This window comes from Lolium perenne, chromosome 5 (assembly GCF_019359855.2).
Source record: "Lolium perenne isolate Kyuss_39 chromosome 5, Kyuss_2.0, whole genome shotgun sequence".
NCBI classification, from domain to species: domain Eukaryota; kingdom Viridiplantae; phylum Streptophyta; class Magnoliopsida; order Poales; family Poaceae; genus Lolium; species Lolium perenne.
In genome coordinates, this window is record NC_067248.2 from 192,815,232 (window position 1) to 192,837,746 (window position 22,515).

A 22,515-nucleotide genomic window follows, 5' to 3' on the forward strand; every position below is an offset into this window, starting at 1 on the left:
ATTACTGTGAATATTCAAATAGTGTAATACCGGTGCCAATATAAAAATATTTCAAACTTATGTGAGAGGCTTGCGGCTGATTGTGTACTCAAACTTCATTAATTATGGGGTTCATTTGTTTTATGAAATTTTCACAAGATTTATATAAGATGGTGACCCGCTGAAAGAGAGTGGATTTGTATACACACGTGTGTACAAAAGTATTTCTCTCTAAAATTGTTTCTATAGGATTTTGAAAGGTTAATTTCTTTTGATTAATGGTTGTCATATTAACAATGTGCTGGTTTTTTTGGGCTTAGCATGACAAATTCTCGACTGTCTACTACAAATTTTGCCTGATTCCAACGATGGATGAGTGAGGCGATGACACGTTTAGCCGCCTACGGCTCATGCTAGCGTTCGTTGCTAGGTGGTCCAACTACTTATTTATAATTTTTATTATTTTGTAGGCTGTTTATATAACCGTTGATGATTATTAATAGATCGGTGGAATTTCGCAATAGAAAACTAATTAAAAAACTCACTAATACAATCAAAGATAATTTTCCCTTACTCATTTTTTCGATAATTTTCCCTTAATAGTGGACAATGCATCCTAATTTTATACTTTTACTGTGAATCAAAATAGGCAAACAGCCGGCGAAGAGATAAATTTCATAGGTTCGGAACATGAATACATGATCATCCAGGATATCGAGTGTCTCCTTCCACTAGGCCTACCCGTCGGATGACGCTTTGATCCATTTATGCAGAACAATTGTTAACTGAAATAATGCACTCGGAGACTGACAGATGCTTGCTCAAACTGCACCAACGACGCTCCTAGTACTATAGTTGAGATTTGCCGCGCCCCAAATGCCAGCCCTATGCCGCTCTCGCCACCGCTCCGCCTCCTCCTCTCCTCCCGCCGCCGGCCGCTCGCCCCGCGCCACTGCCTCCTATCTGCCTCCGCCGCCACCGCTGCCACCCCGACTCCTTCAAGCGACCGCACCGCCCAGCTCGCCTTCGCCGTCCACGGCTCGGCCGCGGCCAAGAACTTCCCGCACGCCATCCGTTTGACGAAATCCCTCGTCCAGGCATCCTCACCCAGCGCGCGCCCGGGCGCCGCGGCCTTCGCCGCGCTCGCGTCCACCTCCAGCTGCCCAGCCCCCGCGCTCGGCGTGCTCGTCATTGCTCTCTCCCAGATGGCGCTCCACGACGAGGCGCTGTCCGTGTTCCGCCGCCTGCCGGTGCTGCCGGCGTTGCCCGCCTGCAACGCGGTCCTCGACGTGCTTGTGAAAGCACACAAGTTCGACCGCGTCTGGAAGCTGTTCGATGAGATGCTACGCCGAGGAATGACACCGAGCGTGGTGACCTACAACACGCTCATCAACGCTTGCCGGCACGAGGGTACCGTGACGAAGGCTTGGGAGGTCTGGAATCAGATGGTGGCGAGACGGATTGACCCGAATGTGGTCACGTACTCGACGATGATTTGCGCGCTTTGTGAAGAGGGCTGCATCGGCGAGGCTGAGCGGCTCTTCTTTGCCATGAAGGAAACAGGGATGCAGCCTAACCATTACACGTACAATGCACTGATGAGCAGCCACTGCAAGATAGATGGTGCCAACCGGGCACTTGCGCTGTACCAGGAACTGCTGAAGAGTGGTCTTGTTCCCAATGCGGTCATCTTTACAACGCTAATTGACGGGTTTTTCCAGGCGGGCAGAATAAGTGATGCGAAAAATACTTTTCTTGACATGCACAGGTATGGAGTTGCTCCCACTGTGCCCGTGTACAACAGTTTGATTGATGGAGCTTTCAGGTCTGGTGATGCACAAGAAGCATTAACGGTTTACCAGGACATGACTCGCCTAGGTTTGCAACCAGATGAGTTCACCTGCAGCATAGTTGTAAGAGGCCTCTGCGATGGAGGTCAAGTGCAGGTAGCGGCCAGGTTTCTTGAAATCTTGCAGCAATCTGGTACTTACCTTAATGCTGCTGCATACAACACACTAATTGATGAGTACTGCAAGGATGGAAATCTAGAGGAAGCCCTGGCAACATGCACAAAAATGAGCGAGGTTGGAATTGTGCCCAATGTGGTGACATACACCTCCTTGATAGATGGACATTCAAAGAAAGGAAAGATGGAAGTAGCAATGGCTATATACACAGAGATGATAGCCAAAGGGGTTGAACCTAATGTTTTGACATATACGGCTCTGATTCATGGCCATGCCAAGGATGGTGACATCGATGCTGCGTTTAGGTTACAGAAGGAGATGACGGGGAAAGGCATTTCTCCCAATTCAATCACAGTGTCGGTTCTTGTTGATGGTCTGTGCAGAGAGAATAGGGTTCAAGATGCAGTCACTATCGTCCTAAAGTACTCAGGGCAGAAGAAGCATGGTGACATTCGTTCCTGCTTTTCGAACTCTACAACTGAGGAACACCATTCAATCCCAAACAGTGTGACATATATGACCCTGATATATGGTCTTTATCTAGATGGCCAATACCATGAATCTGGTAAGTTCTTCTCTTGCATGAGAGAATCTGGTATGGTGCCTGATAGCTTCACGTATTCACTACTGATTCGGGGACAATGCATGTTTGGCTATGTCTTAAATGCCATGATGCTCTATGCTGATATGGTCAAGGTCGGTGTTAAGCCCATGAGACATGCCACAGTCTGCCCTGAGATCTGGTCAAGGGATTCACCAAATGGTCTCAAAACTCAAACGTGAGTGTTCACTCATCTGGCTAGATTCAAGACTTCAGAGCAGTTCCACACAAGCTCAGTTCACAGTTTCTGAGCCTAGTGAATTGTTGAGTCATTACAATGACGAACCATTCTTTGGGGTTATATTGAAGGCTCACCATCTCAATGGCCTCCTTCTAAAGGCAGATGAACTGAACCTCCTCAAGGCAGCTGAGGCTCAGCCATCAAGACATTGATTGGCTGGCAAGGGCATCATTTTTTTCCACAAGCTCTGTAACGAGAATACGGGAAGTCCTGTCCCCTATGGAATGTGTCGGTGACATGCTGATTAACAAGAGCTGCTGAAGATTATGGACACTTTATCTAAAAGTAGATGACTGTGATGAACAAAGCATGAGATTTGAAGCCTAGCTGTAGCAAATGTCAAAAATTATGACCTAGCATTCTAAACCGCTTTTGTTCTGGTTGATATATCATTTTGCTTGTGCTCTGAGGTAGGTGAACTCGGAGTAGAGGCGTTTTTTTTTGGCGTGGAGTAGAGGCATTGATGCAAGTATGCAGCACATGTTAAACTAGATAATTGTACAGCTTTGCTGCTGATAGTAATTTGTTGCCACAAACTTGATATATCATTTTGCTTGTGCTCTGAGCTAGGTGAACTCGGAGTAGAGGCGTTTTTTTTTTTGGCGTGGAGTAGAGGCATTGATGCAAGTATGCAGCACATGTTAAACTAGATAATTGTACAGCTTTGCTGCTGATAGTAATTTGTTGCCACAAGCGAGAATGCGAGCTGTGAGGATGCTTTCTTTGTATTTATGCAATTATTAACCAGGTTGTGCACCTGATAGAAATAAGATGATGGTGATTTTATTTCTGTTTCTTCATAATTTTTTGATTATGGCACAAAGGTTGGTTTTTAACCGTGCTTGTTAACTATGTGTGAATCCATCTCTTTTTCATTAGTCTAGTACTGCAAAATGGCATGTTACAAGAACTGTATGTCTCTAGGACTCCTTTCACCATTGTCGCCAAGAAAACCAAGATCCTTGAGCCTCCTTTCCTGGTAGTACTCGAAGGTCATCTAATTATTGCTCTCTCTCCTTAAAAATATCATTGATTTGCTGTAGTACTTTCTTTTCACCAATCCTCACCTCAATGGCGATTTGATGTCTTGATGCAAATCTTTTTCCAGTAGTTTTTCATCCTGAATATATATGTATGCATGTTTCATTAGACTAAATTAGGAAATAGCCAACAAATAAGATGAAGTGAATAGCATTCTTTTAGTAGGCTCACCTCTTCTATTGTGGTGTAATAGGCAGCAATGGCAGATTCGCAGGCCTTTTGGATGACTTGGCATATTGATTCCTTGTTATCAGGACTCACAGGAAGATCAAGGTGATCCCAAACTCTATGTATGTAATGGATTATGGTTTATGTTTATACTTTGGTTTTGCACATTTTATTGATCTAAAATATTGTATCAGTCCAGGCAATGTCTTTTGTTAAGGATGTGAGGACATGTTTGCTCAATTGTAAAAATGGTGGTTTTGAGAGCCCCTCTTGGGCCAATTTACGCAGAAAATGGGATCATAATCCTAAGAGCATCTCCAGTCGCGTCCCCCAAACCGTCCCCCAAACCGCGCCGGATCGAGCGTTTGGGGGACGTGTTTTGTTCGTACCGCGTTTGGGGGACGTCGCTCCCCAGCCGCGTCCCCCAAACGCCGCCCCCAAACATTAAAAGTACTTTTTTTGGCTAGAAAAAAACTATTTACTAATATTCAAATCGGTTGAACATAAACAAATTATATATAAAACTTCGGAAAAATATAATTAAATACATATAAACTATCTACACTACAAGAAAAGTTGCCATGGCCGACGAAGTTGAAGTCGCGCCGTGGTTGCTGGTGTACCATGGCCGACGATTTTGGGTCCCTCCGTGGTGCATGTCAAATTTTTTTTTTTCTCGTTTTTGAGGCCACCTAGCCCGACGAAAGCGGCCAAAACGTCGCGTATGGTGGCCCGGGACGTGGTGCATCTCGAAATCTCGGGTTCGCCGGCCGAGTCAACGCAAATCCGCACCGCCGAGGGATGTAGGGCCCAGATGGCAGCCTCTCTGGCATTGTTTTTTTTCTCGATCGCGCCATCTCGTTCAACGTTCTCCGATCGAGCCGTTTACGATGCAGGATCATGGGTCCCGCATGTCATCCTCTATGAACCAAAATTCTTTCTATTCTTGGATTTTTTTTGACCCCACGATTTACGGCTACTTCCTTTTTCTTTTGATCCCTTGCCGCCTTGGAAACGTTGAGACCGCTGCTGCTAAATGGGACCCGCATGTCATCCTCTATGTGCAATCAACTTTCTTTTCTTGGAGTTTTTTTTGGCACCTCATATTTGGTCACTTGCCTTTTTTTTTTGATCCCCTGCCGCCTCTCAAACGGTGATACCGCTGCTGCTAAATGGGACCCGCATGTCATCCTCTATGTATTATAAAACTTTCTTTTCTTGGATTTTTTTTGGCACCTCATATTTGGTCACTTGCCATTTTCTTTCGTTGCCCAGCCGCCTCTCAAACGGTGATACCGCTTCTGGTAAATTGGACCCGGATGTCATCCTATATGTACTATAAAACTTTCTTTTCTTGGATTTTTTTGGCACCTTATATTTGGTCACTTGCCTTTTTCTTTCGATCCCCGCCGCCTCTCAAACGGTGATACCGCCGCTGCTAAATGGGACCCGCATGTCATCCTCTATGGACTATAAAACTTTCTTTTCTTGTATTTTTTTTGGCACCTGATATTTGGTCACTTGCCTTTTTCTTTCGATCCCCTGCCGCCTCTCAAACCGTGAGACCGCTGCAGCTAAATGGGACCCGCATGTCATCCTCTATGAGCAATCAACTTTCTTTTCTTGGAGTTTTTTTTTTGGCACCTCATATTTGGGCACTTGCCTTTTTCTTTCGATCACATGCCCCGTCTGAAACGTTGAGGAAGCTGCTGGTAAATGGGACCCGCATGTCATCCTCTATGTGCTATAAAAGTTTCTTTTCTTGAATTATTTTTGGCTCCTCATATTTTTTCACTTGCCTTTTTCTTTCGATCTCATGCCACGTTTGAAACGTTGAGGAACCTGTTGGCTCATGGGACCCGCATGTCATCCTCTATGTGCTATAAAAGTTTCCTTTGTTGGATTTTTTCACCCTCTGATTTTTGGCTTGCCTTTTTATTTTGATCCACTTTGCCCCTTTGAAACGTTGAGTAAGCTGTTGGCTCAAGGGACCCGCATGTCATCCTCTATGTCCATCAACTTTCTTTTCTTGGATTTTTTCACCCCCTAATTACTAGCTACTTTCTTTTTCTTTTGATCTCAAGCCGCATTACAAACATTGAGACCGCTGCTGCAAAATGGGACCCAGGATGTCATCCTCTATGTACAATAAATCTTGGATTATTTTTGGCTCCCGATATTTGGTCACTTGCCTTTTTCTTTCGATCTCATGCCACCTTTGAAACGTTGAGTAAGCTGCTTTGGCTCATGGGTCCCGCATGTCATCCTCTACGAATAATAAAAGTTTCCTTTCTTGGAGTTATTTTTGACCCCTAATTTACGGCTATTTGCCTTTTCTTTTGATCCCCTGCCCCCTTTGAAACGATGAGGACGCCGTTGGCAGGTCGGTCCCACATGTCATCCTCTATGAACAATAAAAGTTTCCTTTGGTGGATTTATTTTTGACCCCTAATAAATTTACGGCTATTTCCTTTTTTCTTTTGATCCCCTGCCGCCTTGGAATTGTTGAGAATCTTTCTTGCCTCATTTTTCTTTTGGTCTGTGCCGCCTTGGAAACGTTGAGACCACTTTGCTACAAAATGGGACCCGCATGTCATCCTCTATGTACAATAAAGTTTCTTTTCTTGGATTATTTTTGGCTCTGATATTATGTCACTTGGCTTTTTCTTTCGATCTCATGCCGACTTTGAAACATTGAGGATGCCGCTGCCTCATGGGTCCCGCATGTCATCCTCTCGAACGATAAATGTTTTCTTTTCTTGTATTTTTTACCAACTGATTTTTGACTTTTTTTATTTTCGGTCCCTGCCGCCTTTGAAACGTTGACGACGCTGCGGCTCATGGGTCCCCGATGTCAGCCTCCCCGTACAAGAAACATGTGATATTTTATTTTGCAGGACAATAAACGTTGTATTTCGCTCCGAGCTATTGCAAACGGATAAATTAAATCTTTATATCTACATAAACAAACTTATATGTTGAATCTCCTTGTTTTTTGTTTTTGCGAAGCATAGGACTTTCTGTTTTTTTTGAGAAAAATCCGACCTTTCTGTTTTGGAGTGGGCTGAAATTGTACGAGTCAAAAGGCCCAAGCGGGATAGTTCGAAGGCCCGAGATGTCCAGATCTGCCCAATTGAAATCTTTTTTCTTGGATTTTTTTCACACCACGATTTACGGCTACTTCATTTTTCTTTCGGTCTGTGCCGCCTTGGAAGCGTTGAGACCGCTGCTACAAAATGGGACCCGCATGTCATCCTCTATGTACAATAAAGTTTCTTTTCTTGGATTATTTTTGGCTCTGATATTATGTCACTTGCCTTTTTCTTTCAATCTCATGCCGACTTTGAAACGTTGAGGAAGGCTTTGGCTCATGGGTCCCGCATGTCATCCTCTATGAACAATAAAAGTTTCCTTTATTGGATTTATTTTTTCCCCTAATTTCTGGCTATTTGCCTTTTTCTTTTGATCCCCTGCCCCCTTTGAAACGATGACGACGCAGTTGGCAGGTCGGTCCCACATGTCATCCTCTATGAACAATAAAAGTTTCCTTTGATGGATTTATTTATGACCCTAATAAATTTCTGGCTATTTCCTTTTTTCTTTTGATCCCCTGCCGCCTTGAAATAGTTGAGGATCTTTGCTGCCTCATGGGTCCCGCATGTCATCCTCTCGAAAGGTAAATGTTTTTTTCTTGAATTTGTTTACCAACTGATTTTTGGCTTATTTTTCTTTCGATCTCCTGCCACCTTTAAAACGTTGGCAATATTTCTTTGGCTCATGGGTCCCCAATGTTAGCCTCCCCATACCGCAAATCCTCTTTACGCAAAGGTTGTATTTCTAGATAGATAAGGTGGATTCGAATCTGCCATGGTTCAGGCACTCGGGTAAGCCTTCTTGCACCGATTAATGGAAGTAGTGTATAGCAAGGTCAAGACATGTGGCTCGGTGTAATGAATCAATTTGAATCATGTTGTGGGTTCAATGCTGATAGTTCTCTAACGGGTCAGCCAAAATAGAAATTAAGTTTTTTTCTAAAACGGAAATGCAAATTAAGATGAACACAAACATTAGTTATCATAATAGCTGATCATACATACATACTTGCTAAGAGCAAAAGCTTGCCAGAGTTTTACCACCCATACAATTAATTAGCGTTCGAGATAAGATAACCTTATATAAGTATAACTACAAATGCATTTGCTAAGGGCTCATGGGGCAACAGAACTAGACAACCGCGAACTTTATGACCAGCATGTCACGGTGGCATCGAAAGATCTTGACCTTCAACTTTGATCCAATGCGAAGTTTGGCACCGTCAATGAACTTTTTCCACTGGAAGTAACAGCCAAGCGGCCATACGTGGGACTGACGGAGTACCGTCCCTCCACGGTGAGACCTTCACTCTCCATGACGAGGGATATCTTGCCCCTTCGGCCAGCATTGAGATCCTTGGAGATACTTTTAGGCAATTTACGATTCAAAGCAAGAGATACCACCAAAAATTAGTCAATGGCACCAATGCCTGAACCATGTGAGACTTTGAGCAGAGAAGACATCAAGATAAGAGCAGTTATGTTGTCATATACTCACGAACATAGCCTTGAGATGCGTCCTGGTCACCACACGGGTGGCCACTGGCAATGAGCTGAGACCTCGGTGATCTGGTGGGCAGGTGCGGGAGCACAGGCTGGTACACGAGCTGGTGCTGATGCAGGAGACTGCTGGCAGGTGCGATAAACGGTGCCTCTAGAGGAACCGGTGCTGATGCGAGGAGAGCTGTTGGGCAGGTGCAATAAACGGTGCGGCTAGAGGAACCGGTCTTGATGCGAGAGCTCTTTGGGCGGGTGTAGTATATGGGGCCTCTGCGGGGAACCAATGTCTGATGTAGGGGACTGCTGGGTAGATGCAAGAACGGAGCTGGTATAGGAACCGGTCTTGATGCGGGAGAGTGGGAAGCCGGTGCCGGTCTTGGTGTGGTTGCCCTTTGTGACATCCGCTCATGTTCCATCGGGGGATCTGCAGCTTTGATCATGTTAAACCCAGCAAGCTAGAACAGAGGGAATGGTTTAGAACAAGCTGCTCAGAAGCAGTTATCAAAAGATATGAGTAGAAAAAAGTTACATATTATATATTTGGAAGTGTCTCCAACTACGTAAGCGATTACGTATATCTGCCCGTTTGAGTTTCGATCCTCGGCTCGTCGCCCTTCTTGAGACCGTAGTCAAAAGCAAACTTTCTCCAATCATGTCCATACAAATATGTGATGGCCTGCGTCTTGTAGACATACACCTCATAGACCGGGTAGGTGTTCATCAATTTGCCATTGCCATGCATAGTGATCGAGCCTGCATGCGGACACATCGGTTAATCATTGGACGAAGTTCACAAGGTACGATCTTGCATGTGAAAATTGATACAAATGTAAGAAGCGGAAGACTAAAAACAAGACTTTACTATATGCCAATTCATGCTAAACCACCGAGAATACATACCTGTAACTCTGTGAAGGAGCTACTAGAAAGGTAGATAGAGCCATAGGAGGTGTTATATGCGGGGTATGTACATGGGCCCGCCATATTCCCGCAAGCTCGGCATCAGGATGGTGAAGGAAACATGGGAGGTACTACTGGTGCGTAGCGCTGAATGTAAGTGGAAGAATTAGGTTGTGTAAAGTGCATAGTTCAGAGCAATGCAAATGTTGACAAGCGAGTGCATAACACTATGTTACAACACGAGCAGTGAAAAATTAGTATATGATGAATATAAGCATGCTAATTTGGTGTTTCCGAATTCCAAAAAGCATTAGACAGAGCCGGTGATAATATCAGACATAAATCATGGCCTGTATCGGTGGCTCTAGAAAAAAAACCCGACCCCTTGGTGGCTTTCGGCGCGGCTGGACGTTGGAGTTGAGCTTATATAAGCGTCCGGAAGGTGGGGCTGACTGTAAGTTGGTGGCCGCCTCTGCAGATGCCTCATCGGCAGCGGTTGCAATCCTTTTGACCAATGAAGGGTTAGCGGTTTCGATGCATATGAAAATTGAAGAGCAACAGACATCAGCAGTGATATATAAAATGAATCTATGAGACACTGATGCATATAGTGCTGGATGTAAGTGTAAGAATAGGTGTGTGTGTTTCTGAACTATTGGTAAGCATTAGACAAAGCCGGCAATAAACAGACAAAAATCAAATCATGTATGAGGATTAAGAAAATATACCTGCTTACTGAAAAGGGTACCACCCAGCTGGCCCGTGGCCTTGTGCTTGAGGAGGTTTTCAGAAGATGGTGGCGGCACCATCGTCATCACAGCAGCCTCATAAGCATCATTTTTAATCCAGTTGAGTAGAGGCACAGAAGTTTCATCCTGCATATGAATAGCAACAGAACTCATCATTGATATTTAATAAATCTATGAGATAGACTGATGCAAATAGTGCGGGTGTAAGTGGAAGAATAGGGTTGTGCATAGAGAACAGTCGACAACAATGCAAATGATTACAAAACAAGCCAATGGAAATCAACAGTTTATATACTGGATGAGACAGACTGAAAAGTGAAAAATTAGTGTATGATGATTGTAAGCAAACGCAGTGTTTCTAAACTTTTGGTAAGCATTAGACAAAGCCAACAGTAATTAAACAGATAATAATGAAATCATGTATGTGGATTAAGAAAATATACCAGATTCATTAAAAGGTCACCACCCAGCTGGCCCATGGCCTCGTGCTTGTAGAGGTTTTCGGAAGATGGTGCCGGCACCATCGTCCTCACAGCAGCCTCATTAGCCTCATTTTGCATCCACTTGAGTAAAGGCGCAGCAGTTTCAGCCTGCATAAGAATGGGAACAGATCTCAGCAGTGATATTGAATGACTCTGAGACAGACTGATGCATATAGTGCTGGATGTAAGTGGAAGGGTATGGCCGTGTATGGACAACAGTTCACAACAATGCAAGGGTGTGTTCGGTTCTGAAACAGCGTGGAATGGAATGGAATGGTTCCATTTCAGAGGAATGGAATGGTTAAATTTTTGTTCGTTTGGGATAAATGGAGAGCAGAAGAGATCGAGGTTAAACTAACCATTTGTCTCAAAATTGTAATTAACAATTGCAAATGACATTTTAATCTCAAAGTTGTAATTAACAGCGCCTAATGGTGCTCTTTTAATCTAAAAATCGTAATTAACATAATTTTTTGTTGGGTTAGGGGAACTGGAGTAGATGAACATTACTGTATGATGATTGTAAGCAAACGAATTTGGTGTTTCTAAACTTTTGGCTTCGAGATCTTATGGGTTTCAACTCTAGCCTACCCCAAATTGTTTGGGACTGAAAGGCTTGGTTGTTGTTGTTGTTGTTGTAAACTTTTGGCAAGCATAGAAAAAACCGACAATAAACAGAGAAAAATCAAGGCATGTTTTGTGGATTAAGAAAATATACCATATTCATTAAAAGATCACCACCCAGCTGGCGCGTGGCCTTGTGCTTGTAGAGGCATTTAGAAGATGGGGGTGGCATCAACATACTGGCAGCCTTTGATCACCGCGATTTTGATCTTCCTTTTGAGTAAAGGCCCTAAAGTTTCGATCTGCATATGAATAGCAAAACAAAAGGCAGACCTCGGCGGTGATATTGAATTACCGTATGAGATAGACTGATGCATATAGTGGATGCTCTTAGCCTTTTGCAGCGTGAACACTAGCTATGGACAGACAAAAAACTAGTTAACTCAGCTTTGTCTAGATATGAATGTACTACCACCATCCAAAAGCTTAAGCCTTATTTATTTTTGAGAAATCAAAACAAGCAAAGTTTGACCAAAATTTTAGAACATTCTATCAACAAATATAATACGTGTAGATACCGTAGGAAAATATATTTTATTATCTATTTAATGATATTAATTTTGTATTTTGCATGTTACTGATTTTTGGTAAAAGCTTAGTCAAACATGGTATAGTTTGACTTTCTAAAAATAATATAAGCCCAAAGCTTTGGGATGGAGGCAGATAGTATCTAGAGCTAAAACACATCTAGATACATCCGTATCTGAGTATAGTTGAGTCAATTAATTTGGATCTGAGGGAGTATCAGATTCAGACTACATCATGGTAAGTTGGTTAAAAAAAATTACCCCTGGGCGGTCCCTGCCCAGCTCGGCAGTGGCATTTCGCTTCTTGTGCTGCAGATCGGGCCATGCTCCTGCAGCAGGTGGGGCGCTATCGTTCCCCATAGCCTCGGCACGGAACCCGGAGGTACCAACCTGATACGAGAGAATATAGAGCATGGTGTCACGAGGCTTTACGCACAAACACACGAAGACATGTGCTACTTTAAGCATATTCCAGAACAGAACAGATTGAGGATGCGAGAGAGACACTTAAAAGGTAAAGAGTGGATAAGCAAACGGAGTACACCTTCGCGGGGGGATGCAGCTCAGGCTCAGCCAACCGCCCACATGCGTGGTGGCCTTACGCTCCATTGCCCCCACCGCCGAGGTCTTACCTTTCTGTACAAGCCGACAAAAGATACGGTGAGGATCAGCAGAAACTACAAAGGTTGCAAATGTCGACAAATAAAGGAAGAACACCCCAATCCAAGCAAAGGTAGCCCCCGCCCCCACCCCCATCAATCACTCCCAGCTCGAGGGTGACCGAGAAAGACACCCCTTCGCCCCGGAATAGGAAAGAGATGCGCAAGATATCGAGGAGAGGAAAAAAGAACCGATCTCGAGAAAGGAAAGAACATTACTAGTCCTACCTAATCCGCTTGGTCTAGATGCAGCTTGCCCCTCCAAGCTGGATGCCTGGACGGTGGAGGCGAAAGGAGGGGATCGAGCTAGCGGCTTGCATCCGTCGGCAATCGGCACTCGATCGGGAGAGAAGGGGTGCTACATAAAGGGGAGGGGTAACATATTTTATTACACAGTGAACTTACTGATGTGACTATAGTCATTACATGTCTCACTGAAACTAGGGCCCATAGCGTGGCACCCCAAATTCACTTGAAGCTGCCCGGCGGGACGCATTGGCGCGTCAAAAAACCCCCGAATTGTAGCGGGGAAATGAAACATTTCACAAAAATTCGAAATTCAAGCACACCGCCACGCGCCAAGCACGCGGCTGTTCCTTCCTCTTCCTCGGTTCCTCCTCCCCTATCCGAAAAAACCCCAAATCCCAAGCTCAAACCAAAAAAAAAACAAACCAGGCCGCCATGCCTGGCCTCGTTGACCCGCGGGAGATGGTTACCGGACGATGCGGACCCCCCGCCCTGAGATCCAGAATTCCGTCCACCTCGAGGCACTGCGTGCTGTCTCGCAGCAGCGGCTTGAGGGCGCTGAAGAGGAAGTTCCACCGGAAAGTGCTCATGGCAACCGTGCAAGCTCACCGGCGTGCTGCATCCCGAGAGGAACTGGTCAAAGCTTTGCTATTCGCCACACACAAAAAATTGCGGGCCAAGATCTGGTCAAAGCTTCGTCGATGGCTTGCCGCGAGAGGCTTGGAGTCCAGAGTCAATAAACTAGCTGCTCGAGGACTGGGCGGTTTACACGGATTCATATTAACTGACTCAAGTTTGTTAGTCTAGTTAACAAATGCATCTAGATACATCCATATCTAGACAGAATTGAGTCAATTAATATGAATCAGAGGGGAGTACCTGAAAGTGTTTCACGCTACCAACTAATGCGCTGGCAGGAATCGCTGTAGAAGTAATTGTGCTACTACTCATACGATGAACTGATTGTGTGGGTGTCGAATTTTGCAACGCGATCATTGACAAGGTATCAACTTGTCAATGCCTATGGATTGTAGGCTAGGGTTTAGTTGGAAGTAGAGGGTAAGTAGATCTCGAAGGTTTCAGCCGGAAAGTACTCGACGATTATGAAAACTAGGGTTTGTAGACAATGATTCGATTTCTTCTTTGTCCCTCGACTCCCCCTTTATATAGGAGGTGGAGCCGAGGGATTCGTGCCATACAAGTTACAGAGTCCGGGACGGTTTCTAACTCATCCCGCCAGATTACAAATAACACTTCCTATTACAACTCTTGACTTTCCTTGATATATCTTGGGCTCCCGAATCTTCTTATTCTTCGGGTAGTGGGCCTTCAGTAAACCCCGGGTACTATCTTTGGCAGGCCCATTTGGGATGCCTATGTCAGTAGCCCCCGAGATTTTGCTTGAATCGTAGAATCAGGGAAAATCTCCACTGTTTATTTTTATTCGAAAGCTTCAACTTTTTTATATTTCTTCACATAAAATTCTATATTGTACAGGGATAATGGTAGTTGGGGCTAGTTCATCTGACGGATCAGGTACTAGTTAACTGCTCTAGTGGCAATCCGCAAAAACCTACTTCAAGATCACGTCCCTGGACATGATCTCGGGATACAGTGTAAACTTCGACAGTGCCGCTTAAGGTCTTACCATTCTGTCGAGTCCCAGTCAATTTTATCGGGTACCTAACGCGTCCGTTAGGATTTTTCTTCGTATCTGTTGATACGGATAAAGGTAGCAGAGCGCAGTCTTTGGCGATGCCACGCCCAACAGAACGGATCTGGGGTCTTACCTTCGCAAATTTGCGGCATTCAGAAATTGATCGCAACTTCGGCGTTCTGAGAATATATTGTCGAGTGCTTTTCCGGCTGTTGGAATGGCACATTTTATCGAGTCAATTTTGACTTATATTGTTCTCCCGATGGGAGTATATGTAGAGTTAATTATAACTCGAAATATACTCTCTTGCTTTTCTATTTTTCCTTTGTTAATTTCATCGGGCACGCGAACAGCGTTCCCGATGGGAGTAGTTCGAGGCTACAACCAAGAACTTGTGCTTGGTTGTAGGCTCAACATTTTAGTCCACCGTGTCGCTATATTGTCATTATTTCCCAATATGATCTCTTTCTTCTTCTTTTTTTATCTCTCGGGTGCGCGAACAGCGCTCCCGATGGGAGTAGCCCCCGAGGCTACAGCCAAGAACTTGTGCTTGGTTGTAGGCTCCCGCAATTTCTATATTGTCATACTCGAAATTTTATTTTTTGTCGAAGTAGCCCCCGAGCATTTGGGCAAAAACTTGTATTTGATCAAAGGCTCCCGAAGTATTTAATAATTCTCCCTGTCGCCAATCTTCTTTTATTTTCCTTGTCGACATGCTTCCCTTAACCAAATTTACTTCATCCATGTTGAATAGTCGTGATTTTTCTGCCCTGTGGGTCCATTGCTTCCACCACGTTGACACGTCGTGCAAGTGGGGGACACACGTCCTCCGCTTTTTCTGGCGCACGTACGGTAACGCCTATCTCAGTAAAAATACCTTTTTACCCTTGTATCTAGGAGATCTTTTTTCACCACACGATTTCTTCATCCAACGGCGCACTGCTTCACCCGATTCTTATATAAACCTTTCTTCAACCTCCGTTCATCCCCTCGCTTGCGCCGCTCATCTGTTCCTCTTCGCAAAAGCTTCCCTGCGCCCAACTCTCTCCTCGATCATCCGCACACACGAGCAGTGCTCGGCTCATAGCCGTTGATGCCACCGCGCACGCGACTCACTCGCCACAGTACTCCGGAATCCAAGATGGCCGCCGAGGATCTTGAGTGGGAGAGATCTAAAATCTCCAACCAGGACATCAACATGCTGAAGAGGCTTGGCCTCATGAAGAAGGAAGACGCCATCCGCTTTCCCAGCGAAGAAAGCTACCCCAAGCCTCCAATGGAGTACCGGGTTAGTTTTGTTGATCACCTTATCCGTGGTCTTTCGACCCCAATTCACGATTTTCTCCGCGGCCTTCTTTTCGTTTATGGGATTCAACTGCACCAGTTGACCCCCAATTCCATCCTTCACATTTCTATTTTCATCACACTTTGCGAATGCTTCCTCGGAATCCCTCCCAATTGGGCTCTGTGGAAACGCATTTTCTGCCTCCGCCGCAATGGCTCCCACAACGTCACTTATAACATAGGTGGCGTTGTTATCTGTGTTCGTTATGATGTCGTTTATTTCGACGTCAAATTTCCTGATTCTGTCCATGGATGGCGCAAAAAGTGGCTCTACATTCCCTCAGAAAGCGCCAACTCCGTTTAACACAACATAGTTCCTTTCGACGGAAATGCCGTAATTCAGCGCCGCCGCTCTGGGATGCCGAAGCTTCTGAGGAAGAGAAAAGGCGACAGAGGCACTCATGTCTCGTATTCATCAGCTTCAGAACACTCGAGGCAAAGAGCTGTCTGGTGTTCAAATCACTGCCTACTTCCTTAGGATTAGAGTGCAGCCTCTTCAGGCTCGCAAAAATCCCCTTTGGACGTACTCTGGCAAAAACGACGCCAACAGAATCTCCGGTGATCTTTCCACCAAGGACTTGGAGAAATTGGTTCGAAGAGTTTCTCGACTAGCCAAGAAGGATCCTATTCCCACCTCTTGTCGAGTAGAACCATACAGTGCTTCCAATCCTCTTCCCGAGGTATTTTGTCTTCTCGAGTTTCTGTCTTGCTCTAAACTTTTCCTTGCATCTCATTGTATTGGTATCTCGCTAATTTTCTTTTGTCGCTATTTTCTTGCAGAATCATCCTACTATGGCTTCCCTTCCTCCTCTTCCTGAGGATGGAGAAGTCGAAGAACAGGCCATCATTGCCGAAGATACTCAAGGTTCTTCTATTCCTGAAAGTGAAGTCGCAGGTTCTCACAAATCTGCGGCTTCTCACGAAAAAGAAGTTGAGTCTGAAGCCAGTGAGTCGACGCAATCCCTTCCTCCTGCTGTTTCTCCAAGGAACAAAAGGAAAAGGACTGATGCCGAGGATTCTGGCACCTCTAAGGCTGAAGAAGTTGTTCCTTCTCATCCGAAGGCAGCTTACGATCCTTATGTTGAATCCCTCGTCAGCTCGTAAGTCGTCTTTATTTCTCCCTTTTTTTTCTCGAAATATTTATCTTGTCTTGCTTTTTATGCTGCCGATTTTTTGATCAACAGTGATGACGAGGAAGAAGTACCAACTACTGACGTGGCTCCTCGGACAAGCACGTCACGTACTGTACTTGCTTCAGACACGCTAGTTGAAGGAGAAGAAAACTCGCCTCCTCAACAAAACGTCGTCAGCACGACTCCACCATCAAGCCCCCTTGCTCCTTCACCAAAAAGGACAAGGGTTGAAAAGATTGTTGAACCTGCCCCTCAGTTGGGTAGTTCGTCGACTCTGCTCTTAGATGATGTAAGCTTGTCGACATCTATATTTTCCTTATTTTGTTTTTGCACACCTTTTCTCTTTTTCATGCCAATGTTTCTCTTGCTGTGTTCACCTTGAACAGCCTATGATCAAAGATCTTCTCCGCATCGGTTCCCAATTTATTGGATACCGTGAATATGCTAATAGAGTCGAAGGTAACGACTTTTATACTTGTTGTTTTTCCTTGATTTTTTACTCCTGTTGCTTTTCGCGGTTTTGATCTTTCTTCTCTCTCTTTTCCATATCTCGACAGAAACTTGCAGAGGCCAACGAACGCGCCGACGCACTTGCTCGAAAACTTGAGCAAAGTGAGGCGGCTCGCAAGAAAGCCGAACTCGCTGCTAGCAAAGCCAAGGCCGAAGCTGATGAGGCCAAGGCGAAAGCTGCTGGTGTCGAGGAACTGCAGAAAAAACTCGAGGATGCTGCAGCTGCCTTGGATGAGCACAAAGCTGCGCAAGCTTCTCGTGAAGAAGGAATCCTCAAGCGCCCGAAACTCGTAGTCGCCGCACTTTCGGTAATTTTGCTGACCCCTTCTCTTTTTATGAGAATCGTTGTTTCCTGTCTTTTCACTAATGCTTTGTTTCCTTGACAGCCCAAACAAACCAGGATTTTGATCTGACGAATCCTGTCAATGACCCTGTCCTTGACGCACTTTCATATCTGGAGCTTCATGGATCCGAGATTCGTGAAGGTGTGTCGAATGCTAGCGCAGTGTTGTCGGCATTGTTCCCCTACTTCTTCCCGAAGAAAGAGGAACCTGCGACTTTCCTCAACCTTGCCAAGATGTTCAATACACCGGAAGACCTTGGACTGAAGATGCGCCAAGAAAATATGAAGGTTGCTGTCGAAAGCACTGTCGCTTTGGTTGCTGACAGTCAACAGGCTGTTGATTGGACAAAAGTTGGCGACACCGAGCAGATAGAGCAATCAAGATGGAGGTCGTTGATTAAGGCAGCCAAGCCCAACACGAAGAAGATCTTGGCCTATCTCGGGATCAAGCCAGCGTCGACTCCTAGCTCATCAAGGCCGGAGGTCTAGTTGCATGCCTCTTTATTTTTCTTTCTATGTTTCTTTTGCTCTTGTCGCCAAAGTAGCCATTTGGCGATACATACTTCCTTAGCTCCATTGTAATGCCTTTGTAATTATTCCGAGAGATCAATGAAAACTCTTTGTTTGTTGTTTGATGTTGTCTTGTCTAAATTTCAGTTGATATTTGATAACTATACTCCGTCTGCCGCTCCTTCCAATATTTCGCCCTCTTCTTCTCGCGCGAGGAGAGATTTTGCTGATACTGCACCTGTCGACGATACCTTGTCGCAAGAACTGGATGAACTTCGACAGCAACTTCAGTATGCGAAGAAACAAACACTTGTGATGATGGAGCAATCTCGTAAATCATCTGAAGCCGAAAAAGTTGCTCTTCAGCAAGCTCGCGAGGCCATGGCTGCTAAGGAAATTGCTGCTTCCGAAGCTGAAAAGGCAACTACTCGAGAGAATTTCATGCTCGAATTAATGAATGAAGCCAGTGCAGACATGTCGGGTATGCTTGCTTCATCCTCCGATATCTTTCATCCTCATGCTATGTCTCTTAAAGGTTTCCCCTTCGTTGTTTTGATAGGTTCCTTTACTGATGCTGCTGCCGAGGAAGAGAGGGTAAACGCTAGGACGAACCTCCTTGTTAACCTTTCCCTGGACCATGGTTCTTTGTTTTGGGCTACCCCAGAGAGGACTCGACAAATTGTCAGATTCCAAGATCGCACCTCTCAAACTCGCGATTTCCTTGACTTCTGTACCAAGACCTTGTCCATGGTTTACAACTCCATGTTTCCTCGGAACGTCCAACCAAAAACTCTCCCTGAATTGATGGAAAGATTCAAGGATGCTCGCAGTATCCATGATTTTGTCAAAGCTCAACTGGTAGCTGGCGCCAGATTTGCTCTTATCATGCTCCAGATCTGCCACTCAAATCTTGACCTTACCCAAGTTGTCGCAAAAGTTCATCAAAAGGTACAACGTCGAAGAGTTGGTGTTGACAGGATTAACACGAAGGTTACGCCTATAGCCGAAGAAATGATTGAGGACCTTCTTCGGATGGACGCCGACTTTTTTGCCGATGGCCATTATGCCGATTTTCTTGGTGCTGCTCCTGAAGAAAACAGAGTTACTCTTGATGACATATTGAATCAAGACTAGTTATTTTCCTCTTGTAGATACTTCTTCTTTGTAATCCATGACTATATTGTAAAGCAATCATTATATTTCTCTGTTCGTCTAGCCCCCGAGTGTTTCGGTGACTCTTTACTGTATTTATATATTTGCGAGGTTTTGAACCAAGGCATTTATATATTCATGGCGAATATGAGTCCCCGAGCTTCTTTATTGAGTACTATTTTGTATTTTTACTGACTCACGAGGTATTTTAATACCAAGGCAAGGTTTTTTCTTTTTTGATGGACTATATTGAAATTCGTCGGAGCGAAGACTTTGAACATGTCGATAAAGAGAAAGGTATATTGACACTATCTTTATTATATTGCAGCACCGCGAGCCCGCCTCATTAAAAACCTTCTCCGGCCCCACTCGGTGCCCCGAAAAAGGAAAAGAGTGCGTCTGAAAACTCGCGGGCGTTTCAGTATATTGAAGTTTTACAAGGACTATATTTCGACTCTAGGCGTAGAACCGCCTGAGTTGCGCCACGTTCCAGGGGTTTGGCTCCTCCACCCCTGTCTTCTTGTCCTTTATCCTGTATGCTCCTCCTCCGATTACTTCCGTGACAATGTAAGGGCCAAGCCATGGTGACTCGAGTTTTTCATGACTTTTTTGCGTGAGCCGAAGAACTAGGTCTCCCACCTGAAAAGATCTTGGCCGCAAACGTCGACTGTGGTAATTCTTCAAGTCCTGTTGGTATTTGGTTACCCTTGATAGTACTTCGTCTCGAGCTTCGTCGAGTGCGTCGACGTCATCTTCTAGCGCTTTTCTCGACACTTCTTCGTCATATTCCGCGACACGTGGAGAGTTGTGCTCTATCTCGATTGGTAATATCGCTTCTGCTCCATGAACCGGGGAAAAACGGAGTTTCCTGTGTTGCTTGTGTTTGGTGTTGTTCGGATGCTCCACAACACACTTGGTAGTTCTTACGGCCGGGTATGCCGAGCTTTTTCCAGTGGTCCTAACAAGCGTTTCTTGATGCCATTGCAGATGATGCCATTGGCTTTCTCGACTTGCCCATTGGTTTGAGGATGTGCAGCGACGCAAAGTGCAATTTGATACCCACCTCTTCGCAATAATCTTTGAATTCGTGGGATGTGAAATTACCGCCGTTGTACGTGACGATCTTTGTGGGGCACTCCAAATCTGAAAACGAGGCCTTTTATGAATTTTATCGCGGATGCTCCGTCTGGTGAATTTATCGGCTTCGCTTCTATCCACTTTGTAAATTTATCGACAGCTACTAGCATATACTCCTTTCCTCCTGGCCAGGATTTGTGTAACTTGCCTACCATATCAAGTCCCCATTGAGCAAAGGGCCATGACAATGGTATTGGTGCTAGCTCACTGCCGGAGAGTGAGGTTTTGCGGCAAACCTTTGACACGCATCGCAAGTTCTTACTATGTCCTTGGCGTCCTCGATTGCTGTCAACCAGTAGAATCCTGCCCGAAAGACCTTGGCTGCAATAGCTCGACTACTCGCGTGGTGGCCACATATTCCTTCGTGTACGTCCTTCAGAATTATTCTTCCTTCTTCGGGTGTAACACACCTTTGCAAGACGCCTGAAATACTTCGCTTATACAATTCTCCTTTGACCACCGTGAAAGCTTTGGAGCGTCGAATTACTCGTCTTCCCTCAACTGGATCATCGGGTATTTCTTTCCTGAGGATGTATGATATGTACGGCTGCATCCACGGTATCTGTATTACCATGACCAGGTCCTGATCTTCTTCTTCTTCCTCTTGCTTTTCCTTGGTAGCCCACGCGGGTTTCTTCTACATCTTTTTTGATTTTGTTGATTTGGTGGACCTCTCTCGTTATCTCTTCCCAGAATACACACTGCGGGACTGCAAGGCATTGCGACCCGATGTTTGCAAGAACGTCGGCTTCGTCGTTGCTCAATCTGCTAATATGATTTACTTCGCATCCATCGAACAACTTCTCGAGCTCGTTGTACACCTCCTTGTACGCCATCATGCTATCATTGACTGCGTCACATTGGTTCATAACTTGCTGAGCCACCAACTGTGAGTCGCCAAAGATTTTTAGTCGAGTTGCACCGCAGGCTTTCGCCATCTTCATCCCGTGTATGAGAGCCTCATATTCTGCTTCATTGTTAGATGCGTTAGGGAACGTCATCCGAAGGATGTATTTTAACTTGTCGCCTTCAGGTGATATGAGTACTACTCCTGCGCCAGCTCCTTCTAGTCTTTTGGACCCGTCAAAGTTCATGGTCCAGGTTCTCAACAAATCTGGAGGTCCTATATTTTGCAACTCCATCCACTCTGCGATGAAGTCCGGCAGTATTTGCGACTTTATTGCTTTTCTTTTTTCATACGTGATGTCCCGAGGGGAAAGTTCTATTCCCCAAAGGGAGACACGACCCGTAGCTTCTGGGTTATTCAGTATATTTGACAATGGAGCTTCGTTGACCACTATGATCGGATGTGCCGAAAAATAGTGGCGCAATTTTCGTGCTGTCGTGAACACTCCATATGCTATCTTTTGGTACTGAGGATACCTTTGTTTTGAGGGCGATAAAACTTCGCTAACGAAGTATACTGGCCTCTGCACGCCGTGGAGTTTTCCTTCTTCTTCCCTTTCAACAACTAGCACCGTGCTCACCACTTGGGGCGTGGCTGCGATATACAGCAGGAGAGGTTCCCTTTCTTTTGGCGCCACCAAAATTGGTGGTGTCGAGATTATGCGCTTCAAATCCTCGAAAGCTCTGTCGGCTTCTTCGTTCCACTGGAATTTATCTCCTTGCTTTATCAAAGCGTAAAATGGTAACGCTTTTTCACCCAGCCTAGCGACGAATCTGCTCAAAGCTGCGACTCGCTTGATTAGCTGTTGTATCTCCTTCAACTTTGTTGGCTTCCTCATTGTTACGATAGCTTGTATTTTGTCGGGATTTGCTTCAATCCCTCTTGCTGATACTAGAAACCCCAGAAGTTCTCTTGCTGGGACGCCAAAGGAACACTTCGTCGGGTTCAGCTTCAGGCAGAACTTATCAAGGTTGTCGAAGGTTTCCTTGAGATCCTCGATCAGCGTTGCCCCCTTTTTTGATGTTATGACGACATCATCAATGTAT

The 22,515-nt window shown here is 45.1% G+C and overlaps 1 protein-coding gene across 1 annotated transcript; it reads left to right on the plus strand.

Moving 5' to 3' along the window:
- Positions 1 to 791: 791 nt before the first annotated feature.
- Positions 792 to 3,584, plus strand: LOC127303950 (uncharacterized). Its single transcript, XM_051334663.2, has one exon. The coding sequence runs from the start codon at positions 867 to 869 to the stop codon at positions 2,727 to 2,729; it is 1,863 nt and encodes a 620-aa protein (XP_051190623.1). The 5' UTR covers positions 792 to 866; the 3' UTR covers positions 2,730 to 3,584.
- Positions 3,585 to 22,515: the final 18,931 nt, after the last annotated feature.

Coding starts and splice junctions, on each gene's coding strand:
- LOC127303950 (XM_051334663.2), top strand. CDS start 867: ATGCCGCTCTCGCCACCGCTCCGCCTCCTCCTCTCCTCCCGCCGCCGG.